Here is a 15,326-nt window from a genome sequence, read left to right on the forward strand (position 1 = left end):
TGCTTGATCATCCTGCCTGCCCTGACCTTGATTCTGCCTGCCCTTTGGTACCTATTGGACTCTGAACTGGTTTTGACCCTTTTGCCTGTCCACGACGATTCTCTTGCCTTACCCGATTGGATTATTAAACATTGTAAGACTCCAACCATCTGCCTCCTGTGTCTGCATCTGGGTCTTGCCTTGTGTCTTGATACTACGTTTGGCCAGAGCCATAGGGCCCTGGTTAAAAGTAGTGCACTATATAGGGAATAGGGTGCCATTTGGGATGGCAATAAGGATGATTCAGCTGTTAGAGCGTAAAAGGGGCAAGGCTATTCTCCACTGGTTCCCCACACTGTTGGATAAAGGGTCTCGGACGCTGTGGCGTGCAGCACTGTCACTCCCTGTGATTCACACACACAGAAAAGACACACGCGTGCATACACACGCACACACACACACACACACACACACACACACACACACACACACACACACACACATCAGATAAACAGAGGGCGCTATCAGACAGGCAGAGGAGGAGAGGTTGTGCCAGCAGGGGAGAGTCTGCCAGCCTGCACCTGTAGAGAGAGAGACCATGCCAATAAAGCCCTTAAATTGAATTGAGAGAGAGAGATGAATAGCCACATGCTCATTCATCATATTTACACGTTCCGGGGTAACAAATCATTTTGTTGGATCTTTTTCCCAAAATAACCTTGGATTAACAGAAGCAGCCAATTACAATACTTTTTCCAAATTCCATTTCCCAAGACATTTTTGTGCAGTGGAAACGCTTGATGAATGAATGCCTGTTGATAAATATCATAGGGATCTCCATTCACCATATGGGTACATTCCATTCTCCATGTAAGACACGAAACTATGGCAACACAAGTCATTTTCCAGGGATAAATAATGTTTCGTTTTTTTTTATTGAATTGATTGTTGTTCAAGGCTCACAAATGACTCACTTCTTGTTATGTGTCCCCCTCCTTCCTGTCCCTTCCAGTCTGAACCCATACAGCTATGATGAGAGCTGTGTGTCCAGCAGCGTTGACCACCTGCCCCTGGCCGCCCTCCCGCTCCTCGCCATTGCAGCGCCACACTACCAGGACGCTGTGGCAACCCTCATCACCCGCGCCAACCAGGCCTACCACAGCTTCCTCGCGTCCCAGGACGGACAGGGCTTCACCGGACAGGTGGGTCTGTCCTCTAAAGTGTACCTCGAGACAGGGCTTCACTGGCCAGGTAGGCCTGTCCTCCTAAGGTGTCCTTCCAGACAATGCTTTACTGGCCATGTTGGTCCATCCCTCTAAAGTGTCCCCCTATATAGGGCTTTACTGGCCAGGTGGGTCTGTCATCTGAAGTGTCCCCCCATATAGGGCTTTACTGGCCAGGTGGGTCTGTCGTCTGAAGTGTCCCCCCATATAGGGCTTCTCTGGCCAGGTGGGTCCGTCCTCCTGAATGTCCGCCCATAAAGGGCTTCTCTGGCCAGGTGGGTCCGTCCTCTAAAGTGTCCCCCCGGCTCCCACAGGGTCACACTGACTGACTGGAGATTAATCATACTGTTAGGAACAAGGGAGGAGAAGAGGAGAGAGAGAATGGGAGATCTCATTCCCTCTAATCTCTCATGCCAAATCCAATAATGTGCTGCAGTCCGTTTAATGGAAGCCAAAGATTTTCAGAGGAAGTGATGATTGGGATAGAGAGGGCTGGGTAATCCTCTGTTTTCACTGTGGGGACTAATGTCGCCAGAGGCCTGCAGCTTTATCATGCCGTCTGCAGACCTTATTAACTTTCACACACCTGTGGACAATCCCCTCTCTGATAAAGACCTATGTTCTAATTAAGTGCTGTAATTTTCAAGAGCACATTATTGGCAAAACTATACAATGTATAAACTCTATTATATTGAACTTCCTTGCATAATTATATATATTGTACTTTTACACCTTTTTTGTGATATCCAATTGGTAGTTAGTCTTGTTCCATCGCTGCAACTCCCCTACGGACTCGAGAGCCAATGCGTCCACCGAAACACGACCCTGCCAAGCCACACTGCTTGCTTAACTCGGAAACCAGCTGCACCAATGTGTCGGAGGAAACACCGTCTGCCACAAGGAGTCACTAGAGCGCGATGAGACTAGAAAATCACAATGAGACAAGCCAAACCATCCCCTAACACCTACGACACTGGGCCAAATGTGTTCCACCTCATGGGTCTCCCGGTCACGGCCGGCTGTGACACAGCCTGGGATCGAAATCAGGTCTGTAGTGACGCCTCAAACACTGTGATGCAGTGCCTTAGACCGCTGCACCACCCGGGAGGCCCCTCCTTGCATAATTTTGACAAGATTTGTGGTCATAATGCAATTCCAAGTCAGGAAGCCAAGTACAATGGTGTCACGTCAAACCAATTAAGGAGAGATGTGTTGTTCCCTCAGACTGAGTCAGTCCTAATGAAGTGTGTTATTGACATTCAGATTCGACTGTGGATCTGAACAGGCATGGGGTCTCAATCTGCCTGCTGGGGAGGCATGGCTGCCTACATTGATTGAGTGGCGCGAGGGTTTCTAAAACGGTGTGTGTGCGTCTGTGCGTGCGTGCTTGTGTGTGTGTTCCCGTCCAGGTGTGTGTGATGGGCGACTGTGTGGGAGGTGTGCTGTGCTTCGACGCCCTGTGTTTCAGCAGCAGCAGTAGTAGCAGTCAGAGGCAGCACAGCAGTCCCAGCAGCAGCAGGAACAACAGCACTGAGAGCCTCAAGGTAGGAGCATGACACATTACAACTCAATCAACATATACTCTAACATGTTCTGTAAAACTGCACTTTTAGATGCCCCTAAGATCATTTTAAATTGAGGCAATGCAATTTCAGTTTGTGCTCTCTGTGCTATTCAAATATCTCCCCATGGCCTGTAGCTAGAATTGTGTAAGATCTTCTCCGTTCAGACAGCTTTCCTCTCAGACAATCTCTCCTTCCCCATGCTACCCTAGCCAAGACATTGAAAATCCTCTCTCTCCATCCTGAGCTGTCCTGTCTTGTCCTGTTTGTTTACACCCAGTTAGTACCGTCATTTCCGGACTATAAGCCGCAACTTTTTTCCCAGGCTTTGAACCTCGCGGCTTAAATAATGACGCGGCTAATATATGGATTTTTCCCGCTTTCAATTGTTTTTTTCTCCAAAAAAACACATTCTGTGACGTGCTCAGTTTTTTGGCGGCATGAAGCTTTCATTAGACCAATGAAATTGCCGAACGGGTTAAGGTCAAACAACTTTTTTGTTTACTGTTTAGATTAAATCGAGCGCTCTCAAACTTCCCATCATTCTGATTATGGTAGTCATTTTGTCCACTTCATCATGGCAAAGACACGGAGAAATGCATATGATGCAGCTTTCAAGTTGAAGGCGATTGATCTGGCTGTTGGAAAAGGAAATAGAGCTGCTGCATGGGAGCTTGGTCTTAATGAGTCGATGATAAGACGTTGGAAACAGCAGCGTGAGGAATTGACTTTTTTGTTACAAGCCGTGCTTCGTTAAAGCCTATATATTTTTGTTACAAGCCGTGTTTCGTTAAAGCCTGTGTAAAGTTAATTTGTTTCAATGTACCGGTAGGCACCTGCGGCTTATAGACATGTGCGGCTTATTTATGTTCAAAATATATATATTTTTTTAATTCAGTGGGTGCGGCTTATATTCAGGTGCGCTCAATAGTCCTGAAATTACAGTACTGCATGATCCCCTGGGCGTCTGTCTGTCTGTCTGTCTGTCTGTCTGTCTGTCTGTCTGTCTGTCTGTCTGTCTGTCTGTCTGTCTGTCTGTCTGTCTGTCTGTCTGTCTGTCTGTCTCTGTCTGTCTGTTCTCCTATTTTCTCTCTCTCTAACCTCAAATCTACTTTTACCACTACTACTCTCCTGTAGCCTCAAACATAAAACAAGATCAATCTCTATCTGAAAGTTAGCAGACGTAGGTTCAAATACTTTTTAGGGTATTTCAATTACTTTCAGAGACATTTAAAATAAAACAAAGTGTATTTTCAAATGCAAATATTTAAATACTCCATGCATTTAAACCTGGGTCTGTTTGGTCCTAGGGGTATTTGAAATAATGTATTTGGAAACAAGTACTGTATTTTGACATACTGTAGTTTGAAATTGTAGGCTATTTATAGAAAATTATTTTAAAATACTTCAAATAGAAGTAGTTGATTTGGCCACATAATTTGAAAAATACTCATACACAGAAATATTTCAAATACAAATACTCAAACGCACATGTATTTAAACCCAGGTCTGGTAGTGAGCCAGCTCCCACATTCTCCTATGTGCTGAGAAAGAGGGATTAGCAATGAGCTGCTCGTTTGTGTTCAGTTATGGTATTTGAGTGTGAGTGAACGGTGAAGGCTTGTGTCCCACGCTCTCTTCCTCCCACGCAGGATAACCCTGAGGACAGCCCCTGTCACAGCCCCAGCCTAGGCCTCAGCTCCAGTAAGAGGCTGAGTAAGAGTAACATTGATATCTCTGCCCTGCCCAGCGATGGACACAGCCAGGCCAGACAGCCCCTCAGCAGGAAACAGAGTGACTCGTATGATGGAGACACATCTACTGGACAACACAGCTTCTTCAGCAGGTACTGTAGACAGAGAACATCACCGTGATGGAAGCTAATCCTTACCAAAACCCTAGCTACATGTCCACACCCAGTTCAACCCTAACCCTAAACCCTAACACTAGCTACATGTCCACACCCAGTTCAACCCTAACCATAACCCTAACACTAGCTACATGTCCACACCCAGTTCAACCCTAACCCTAAACCCTAACACTAGCTACATGTCCACACCCAGTTCAACCCTAACCCTTAACCCTAACACTAGCTACATGTCCACACCCAGTTCAACCCTAACCCTAAACCCTAACACTAGCTACATGTCCACACCCAGTTCAACCCTAACCATAACCCTAACACTAGCTACATGTTCACACCCAGTTCAACCCTAACCATAACCATAACCCTAACTACATGTCCACACCCAGTTCAACACTAACCATAACCCTAACACTAGCTACATGTTCACACCCAGTTCAACACTAACCATAACCCTAACCCTAATTACATGTTCACACCCAGTTCAACCCTAACCCTAAACCCTAACACTAGCTACATGTCCACACCCAGTTCAACCCTAACCCTTAACCCTAACCCTAACTACATGTCCACACCCAGTTCAACACTAACCATAACCCTAACACTAGCTACATGTCCACACCCAGTTCAACCCTAACCCTTAACCCTAACACTAGCTACATGTCCACACCCAGTTCAACCCTAACCCTAAACCCTAACACTAGCTACATGTCCACACCCAGTTCAACCCTAACCCTTAACCCTAACCCTAACTACATGTCCACAACCAGTTCAACCCTAACCATAACCCTAACCCTAACTACATGTCCACACCCAGTTCAACCCTAACCCTAACCCTAACACTAGCTACATGTCCACACCCAGTTCAACCCTAACCATAACCCTAACCCTAACTACATGTCCACACCCAGTTCAACCCTAACCCTAACCCTAACACTAGCTACATGTTCACACCCAGTTCAACCCTAACCCTAAACCCTAACCCTAGCTACATGTCCACACCCAGTTCATCCCTAACCCTAAACCCTAACACTAGCTACATGTCCACACCCAGTTCAACCCTAACCCTAAACCCTAACACTAGCTACATGTCCACACCCAGTTCAACCCTAACCATAACCCTAACTACATGTCCACACCCAGTTCAACCCTAACCCTTAACCCTAACCCTAATTACATGTCCACACCCAGTTCAACCCTAACCCTAACACTAGCTACATGTCCACACCCAGTTCAACCCTAACCCTTAACCCTAACACTAGCTACATGTCCACACCCAGTTCAACCCTAACCATTAACCCTAACCCTAGCTACATGTCCACACCCAGTTCAACCCTAACCATAACCCTAACCCTAACTACATGTCCACACCCAGTTCAACCCTAACCCTTAACCATAACCCTAACCCTAACTACATGTCCACACCCAGTTCAACCCTAACCATAACCCTAACTAAATGTCCACACCCAGTTCAACCCGAACCATAACCCTAACCCTAACTACATGTCCACACCCAGTTCAACCCTAACCATAACCCTAACACTAGCTACATGTCCACACCCAGTTCAACCCTAACCCTAACATAACCCTAACCCTAGCTACATGTCCACACCCAGTTCAACCCTAACCCTAACCCTAACTACATGTCCACACCCAGTTCAACCCTAACCCTAACTACATGTCCACACCCAGTTCAACCCTAACCCTAACCCTAACTACATGTCCACACCCAGTTTATCCCTTTACCATAACCCTAACCCTAATTACATGTCCACACCCGGCTCAACCCTAACCATAACCCTAACACTAGCTATATGTCCACACCCAGTTCAACCCTAACCATAACCCTAACACTAGCTACATGTCCACACCCAGTTTAACCATAACCCTAACACTAGCTACATGTCCACACCCAGTTCAACCCTAACCATAACCCTAACACTAGCTACATGTCCACACCCAGTTCAACCCTAACCATAACCCTAACACTAGCTACATGTCCACACCCAGTTCAACCCTAAACATAACCCTAACACTAGCTACATGTCCACACCCAGTTCAACCCTAACATTAACCCTAACTACATGTCCACACCCAGTTCAACCCTAACCATAACCATAACACTAGCTACATGTCCACACCCGGCTCAACCCTAACCATAACCCTAACCCTAACTACATGTCCACACCCAGTTCAACCCTAACCATAACCATAACACTAGCTACATGTCCACACCCAGTTCAACCCTAACCATAACCCTAACACTAGCTACATGTCCACACCCAGTTCAACCCTAACCCTAAACCCTAACCCTAGCTACATGTCCACACCCAGTTCAACCCTAACCCTGAACCCTAACACTAGCTACATGTCCACACCCAGTTCAACCCTAACCCTAAACCCTAACACTAGCTACATGTCCACACCCAGTTCAACCCTAACCATAACCCTAACTACATGTCCACACCCAGTTCAACCCTAACCCTTAACCCTAACCCTAATTACATGTCCACACCCAGTTCAACCCTAACCCTAACCCTAACACTAGCTACATGTCCACACCCAGTTCAACCCTAACCCTTAACCCTAACACTAGCTACATGTCCACACCCAGTTCAACCCTAACCCTTAACCCTAACCCTAGCTACATGTCCACACCCAGTTCAACCCTAACCATAACCCTAACCCTAACTACATGTCCACACCCAGTTACACCCTAACCCTTAACCCTAACCCTAACACTAGCTACATGTCCACACCCAGTTCAACCCTAACCATAACCCTAACACTAGCTACATGTCCACACCCAGTTCAACCCTAACCATAACCCTAACACTAGCTACATGTCCACACCCAGTTCAACCCTAACCCTAACCATAACCCTAACCCTAGCTACATGTCCACACCCAGTTCAATCCTAACCCTAACCCTAACTACATGTCCACACCCAGTTCAACCCTAACCCTAACCCTAACTACATGTCCACACCCAGTTCAACCCTAACCCTAACCCTAACTACATGTCCACACCCATTTTATCCCTTAACCCTAACCCTAACACTAGCTACATGTCCACACCCAGTTCAACCCTAACCATAACCCTAACACTAGCTATATGTCCACACCCAGTTCAACCCTAACCATAACCCTAACTACATGTCCACACCCAGTTTATCCCTTTACCATAACCCTAACCCTAATTACATGTCCACACCCAGTTCAACCCTAACCCTAACCCTAACACTAGCTACATGTCCACACCCAGTTCAACCGTAACCCTTAACCCTAACCCTAACACTAGCTACATGTCCACACCCAGTTCAACCCTAACCATAACCCTAACACTAGCTACATGTCCACACCCAGTTCAACCATAACCCTAACACTAGCTACATGTCCACACCCAGTTCAACCCTAACCATAACCCTAACCCTAGCTACATGTCCACACCCAGTTCAATCCTAACCCTAACCCTAACTACATGTCCACACCCAGTTCAACCCTAACCCTAACCCTAACTACGTCCACACCCAGTTCAACCCTAACCCTAACCCTAACTACATGTCCACACCCAGTTTATCCCTTTACCATAACCCTAACCCTAATTACATGTCCACACCTGGTTCAACCCTAACCATAACCATAACCCTAATACTAGCTATATGTCCACACCCAGTTCAACCCTAACCATAACCCTAACACTAGCTACAGGTCCACACCCAGTTCAACCCTATCCCTTAACCCTAACCCTAACACTAGCTACATGTCCACACCCAGTTCAACCATAACCCTAACACTAGCTACATGTCCACACCCGGCTCAACCCTAACCATAACCCTAACCCTAACTACATGTCCACACCCAGTTCAACCCTAACCCTAAACCCTAACACTAGCTACATGTCCACACCCAGTTCAACCCTAACCATAACCCTAACACTAACTACATGTCCACACCCAGTTCAACCCTAACCATAACCCTAACCCTAACTAAATGTCCACACCCAGTTCAACCCTAACCATAACCATAACCCTAACCCTAACTAAATGTCCACACCCAGTTCAACCCTAACCCTTAACCCTAACCCTAACACTAGCTACATGTCCACACCCAGTTCAACCCTAACCCTAAACCCTAACCCTAGCTACATGTCCACACCCAGTTCAACCCTAACCCTAAACCCTAACCCTAACACTAGCTACAGGTCCACACCCAGTTCAACCCTAACCCTAAACCCTAACACTAGCTACATGTCCACACCCGGCTCAACCCTAACCATAACCCTAACCCTAGCTACATGTCCACACCCAGTTTATCCCTTTACCATAACCCTAACCCTAACTACATGTCCACACCTGGCTCAACCCTAACCATAACCCTAACACTAGCTACATGTCCACACCCAGTTCAACCCTAACCCTAACCCTAGCTACATGTCCACACCCAGTTCAACCCTAACCCTTAACCCTAACCCTAACACTAGCTACATGTCCACACCCAGTTCAACCCTAACCCTAAACCCTAACACTAGCTACATGTCCACACCCAGTTCAACCCTAACCATAACCCTAACTACATGTCCACACCCAGTTCAACCCTAACCCTTAACCCTAACCCTAATTACGTGTCCACACCCAGTTCAACCCTAACCCTAACACTAGCTACATGTCCACACCCAGTTCAACCCTAACCCTTAACCCTAACACTAGCTACATGTCCACACCCAGTTCAACCCTAACCATTAACCCTAACCCTAGCTACATGTCCACACCCAGTTCAACCCTAACCATAACCCTAACCCTAGCTACATGTCCACACCCAGTTCAACCCTAACCCTTAACCATAACCCTAACCCTAGCTACATGTCCACACCCAGTTCAACCCTAACCATAACCCTAAGCTAAATGTCCACACCCAGTTCAACCCGAACCATAACCCTAACCCTAGCTACATGTCCACACCCAGTTCAACCCTAACCATAACCCTAACACTAGCTACATGTCCACACCCAGTTCAACCCTAACCCTAACATAACCCTAACCCTAGCTACATGTCCACACCCAGTTCAACCCTAACCCTAACCCTAACTACATGTCCACACCCAGTTCAACCCTAACCCTAACTACATGTCCACACCCAGTTCAACCCTAACCCTAACCCTAGCTACATGTCCACACCCAGTTTATCCCTTTACCATAACCCTAACCCTAGCTACATGTCCACACCCGGCTCAACCCTAACCATAACCCTAACACTAGCTATATGTCCACACCCAGTTCAACCCTAACCATAACCCTAACACTAGCTACATGTCCACACCCAGTTTAACCATAACCCTAACACTAGCTACATGTCCACACCCAGTTCAACCCTAACCATAACCCTAACACTAGCTACATGTCCACACCCAGTTCAACCCTAACCATAACCCTAACACTAGCTACATGTCCACACCCAGTTCAACCCTAAACATAACCCTAACACTAGCTACATGTCCACACCCAGTTCAACCCTAACATTAACCCTAACTACATGTCCACACCCAGTTCAACCCTAACCATAACCATAACACTAGCTACATGTCCACACCCGGCTCAACCCTAACCATAACCCTAACCCTAGCTACATGTCCACACCCAGTTCAACCCTAACCATAACCATAACACTAGCTACATGTCCACACCCAGTTCAACCCTAACCATAACCCTAACACTAGCTACATGTCCACACCCAGTTCAACCCTAACCCTAAACCCTAACACTAGCTACATGTCCACACCCAGTTCAACCCTAACCCTGAACCCTAACACTAGCTACATGTCCACACCCAGTTCAACCCTAACCCTAAACCCTAACACTAGCTACATGTCCACACCCAGTTCAACCCTAACCATAACCCTAACTACATGTCCACACCCAGTTCAACCCTAACCCTTAACCCTAACCCTAACTACATGTCCACACCCAGTTCAACCCTAACCCTAACCCTAACACTAGCTACATGTCCACACCCAGTTCAACCCTAACCCTTAACCCTAACACTAGCTACATGTCCACACCCAGTTCAACCCTAACCCTTAACCCTAACCCTAGCTACATGTCCACACCCAGTTCAACCCTAACCATAACCCTAACCCTAACTACATGTCCACACCCAGTTACACCCTAACCCTTAACCCTAACCCTAACACTAGCTACATGTCCACACCCAGTTCAACCCTAACCATAACCCTAACACTAGCTACATGTCCACACCCAGTTCAACCCTAACCATAACCCTAACACTAGCTACATGTCCACACCCAGTTCAACCCTAACCCTAACCATAACCCTAACCCTAGCTACATGTCCACACCCAGTTCAACCCTAACCCTAACCCTAACTACATGTCCACACCCAGTTCAACCCTAACCCTAACCCTAACTACATGTCCACACCCAGTTCAACCCTAACCCTAACCCTAACTACATGTCCACACCCAGTTTATCCCTTAACCCTAACCCTAACACTAGCTACATGTCCACACCCAGTTCAACCCTAACCATAACCCTAACACTAGCTATATGTCCACACCCAGTTCAACCCTAACCATAACCCTAACTACATGTCCACACCCAGTTTATCCCTTTACCATAACCCTAACCCTAATTACATGTCCACACCCAGTTCAACCCTAACCCTAACCCTAACACTAGCTACATGTCCACACCCAGTTCAACCGTAACCCTTAACCCTAACCCTAACACTAGCTACATGTCCACACCCAGTTCAACCCTAACCATAACCCTAACACTAGCTACATGTCCACACCCAGTTCAACCATAACCCTAACACTAGCTACATGTCCACACCCAGTTCAACCCTAACCATAACCCTAACCCTAGCTACATGTCCACACCCAGTTCAATCCTAACCCTAACCCTAACTACATGTCCACACCCAGTTCAACCCTAACCCTAACCCTAACTACTGTCCACACCCAGTTCAACCCTAACCCTAACCCTAACTACATGTCCACACCCAGTTTATCCCTTTACCATAACCCTAACCCTAACTACATGTCCACACCTGGTTCAACCCTAACCATAACCATAACCCTAATACTAGCTATATGTCCACACCCAGTTCAACCCTAACCATAACCCTAACACTAGCTACAGGTCCACACCCAGTTCAACCCTATCCCTTAACCCTAACCCTAACACTAGCTACATGTCCACACCCAGTTCAACCATAACCCTAACACTAGCTACATGTCCACACCCGGCTCAACCCTAACCATAACCCTAACCCTAGCTACATGTCCACACCCAGTTCAATCCTAACCCTAACCCTAACTACATGTCCACACCCAGTTCAACCCTAACCCTAACCCTAACTACATGTCCACACCCAGTTCAACCCTAACCCTAACCCTAACTACATGTCCACACCCATTTTATCCCTTAACCCTAACCCTAACACTAGCTACATGTCCACACCCAGTTCAACCCTAACCATAACCCTAACACTAGCTATATGTCCACACCCAGTTCAACCCTAACCATAACCCTAACTACATGTCCACACCCAGTTTATCCCTTTACCATAACCCTAACCCTAATTACATGTCCACACCCAGTTCAACCCTAACCCTAACCCTAACACTAGCTACATGTCCACACCCAGTTCAACCGTAACCCTTAACCCTAACCCTAACACTAGCTACATGTCCACACCCAGTTCAACCCTAACCATAACCCTAACACTAGCTACATGTCCACACCCAGTTCAACCATAACCCTAACACTAGCTACATGTCCACACCCAGTTCAACCCTAACCATAACCCTAACCCTAGCTACATGTCCACACCCAGTTCAATCCTAACCCTAACCCTAACTACATGTCCACACCCAGTTCAACCCTAACCCTAACCCTAACTACGTCCACACCCAGTTCAACCCTAACCCTAACCCTAACTACATGTCCACACCCAGTTTATCCCTTTACCATAACCCTAACCCTAATTACATGTCCACACCTGGCTCAACCCTAACCATAACCATAACCCTAACACTAGCTATATGTCCACACCCAGTTCAACCCTAACCATAACCCTAACACTAGCTACATGTCCACACCCAGTTCAACCCTATCCCTTAACCCTAACCCTAACACTAGCTACATGTCCACACCCAGTTCAACCATAACCCTAACACTAGCTACATGTCCACACCCGGCTCAACCCTAACCATAACCCTAACCCTAACTACATGTCCACACCCAGTTCAACCCTAACCCTAAACCCTAACACTAGCTACATGTCCACACCCAGTTCAACCCTAACCATAACCCTAACACTAACTACATGTCCACACCCAGTTCAACCCTAACCATAACCCTAACCCTAACTAAATGTCCACACCCAGTTCAACCCTAACCATAACCATAACCCTAACCCTAACTAAATGTCCACACCCAGTTCAACCCTAACCCTTAACCCTAACCCTAACACTAGCTACATGTCCACACCCAGTTCAACCCTAACCCTAAACCCTAACCCTAGCTACATGTCCACACCCAGTTCAACCCTAACCCTAAACCCTAACCCTAACACTAGCTACAGGTCCACACCCAGTTCAACCCTAACCCTAAACCCTAACACTAGCTACATGTCCACACCCGGCTCAACCCTAACCATAACCCTAACCCTAGCTACATGTCCACACCCAGTTTATCCCTTTACCATAACCCTAACCCTAACTACATGTCCACACCTGGCTCAACCCTAACCATAACCCTAACACTAGCTACATGTCCACACCCAGTTCAACCCTAACCCTAACCCTAGCTACATGTCCACACCCAGTTCAACCCTAACCCTTAACCCTAACCCTAACACTAGCTACATGTCCACACCCAGTTCAACCCTAACCATAACCCTAACACTAGCTACATGTCCACACCCAGTTCAACCCTAACCCTTAACCCTAACCCTAGCTACATGTCCACACCCAGTTCAACCCTAACCCTTAACCATAACCCTAACCCCTAACTACGTGTCCACACCCAGTTCAACCCTAACCCTTAACCTTAACACTAGATACATGTCAACACCTGGCTCAACCCTAACCATAACCCTAACACTAGCTACATGTCCACACCCAGTTCAACCCTAACCCTTAACCCTAACACTAGCTACATGTCCATACCCAGTTCAACCCTAACCCTAAACCCTAACCCTAGCTACATGTCCAAACCCAGTTCAACCCTAACCCTAAACCCTAACACTAGCTACATGTCCACACCCAGTTCAACCCTAACCATAACCCTAACACTAGCTACATGTCCACACCCAGTTCAACCCTATCCCTTAACCCTAACCCTAACACTAGCTACATGTCCACACCCAGTTCAACCATAACCCTAACACTAGCTACATGTCCACACCCGGCTCAACCCTAACCATAACCCTAACCCTAACTACATGTCCACACCCAGTTCAACCCTAACCCTAAACCCTAACACTAGCTACATGTCCACACCCAGTTCAACCCTAACCATAACCCTAACACTAGCTACATGTCCACACCCAGTTCAACCCTAACCCTAACCCTAGCTACATGTCCACACCCAGTTCAACCCTAACCCTTAACCCTAACCCTAACACTAGCTACATGTCCACACCCAGTTCAACCCTAACCATAACCCTAACACTAGCTACATGTCCACACCCAGTTCAACCCTAACCCTTAACCCTAACCCTAGCTACATGTCCACACCCAGTTCAACCCTAACCCTTAACCCTAACCCTAACTACATGTCCACACCCAGTTCAACACTAACCATAACCCTAACACTAGCTACATGTCCACACCCAGTTCAACCCTAACCCTTAACCCTAACACTAGCTACATGTCCACACCCAGTTCAACCCTAACCCTAAACCCTAACACTAGCTACATGTCCACACCCAGTTCAACCCTAACCCTTAACCCTAACCCTAACTACATGTCCACACCCAGTTCAACCCTAACCATAACCCTAACCCTAACTACATGTCCACACCCAGTTCAACCCTAACCATAACCCTAACCCTAGCTACATGTCCACACCCAGTTCAACCCTAACCATAACCCTAACCCTAACTAAATGTCCACACCCAGTTCAACCCTAACCCTAACCCTAACACTAGCTACATGTCCACACCCAGTTCAACCCTAACCATAACCCTAACCCTAACTACATGTCCACACCCAGTTCAACCCTAACCATAACCCTAACACTAGCTACATGTCCACACCCAGTTCAACCTTAACCCTAAACCCTAACACTAGCTACATGTCCACACCCGGTTCAACCCTAACCCTTAACCCTAACACTAGCTACATGTCCACACCCAGTTCAACCCTAACCATAACCCTAACACTAGCAACATGTCCACACCCAGTTCATCCCTAACCCTAAACCCTAACACTAGCTACATGTCCACACCCAGTTCAACCCTAACCCTAAACCCTAACACTAGCTACATGTCCACACCCAGTTCAACCCTAACCATAACCCTAACTACATGTCCACACCCAGTTCAACCCTAACCCTTAACCCTAACCCTAATTACATGTCCACACCCAGTTCAACCCTAACCCTAACACTAGCTACATGTCCACACCCAGTTCAACCCTAACCATAACCCTAACACTAGCTACATGTCCACAC

At 47.0% G+C, this 15,326-nt stretch overlaps 1 protein-coding gene across 1 annotated transcript in view; it reads left to right on the plus strand.

Annotated features, from left to right (window-relative positions):
- Positions 1–15,326, plus strand: part of LOC106612781 (membrane-associated phosphatidylinositol transfer protein 3) — a 177,180-nt gene that overhangs the window by 92,126 nt on the left and 69,728 nt on the right. The window contains exons 6-8 of the mRNA XM_045724624.1: positions 992–1,181; positions 2,612–2,746; positions 4,417–4,610. Coding sequence (XP_045580580.1) covers positions 992–1,181; positions 2,612–2,746; positions 4,417–4,610 — 519 coding nt within the window. The remainder of the gene's footprint in view (positions 1–991; positions 1,182–2,611; positions 2,747–4,416; positions 4,611–15,326) is intronic.

Source organism: Salmo salar, chromosome ssa09 (genome assembly GCF_905237065.1).
Source record: "Salmo salar chromosome ssa09, Ssal_v3.1, whole genome shotgun sequence".
In the NCBI taxonomy this organism is placed as follows: Eukaryota; Metazoa; Chordata; class Actinopteri; order Salmoniformes; family Salmonidae; genus Salmo; species Salmo salar.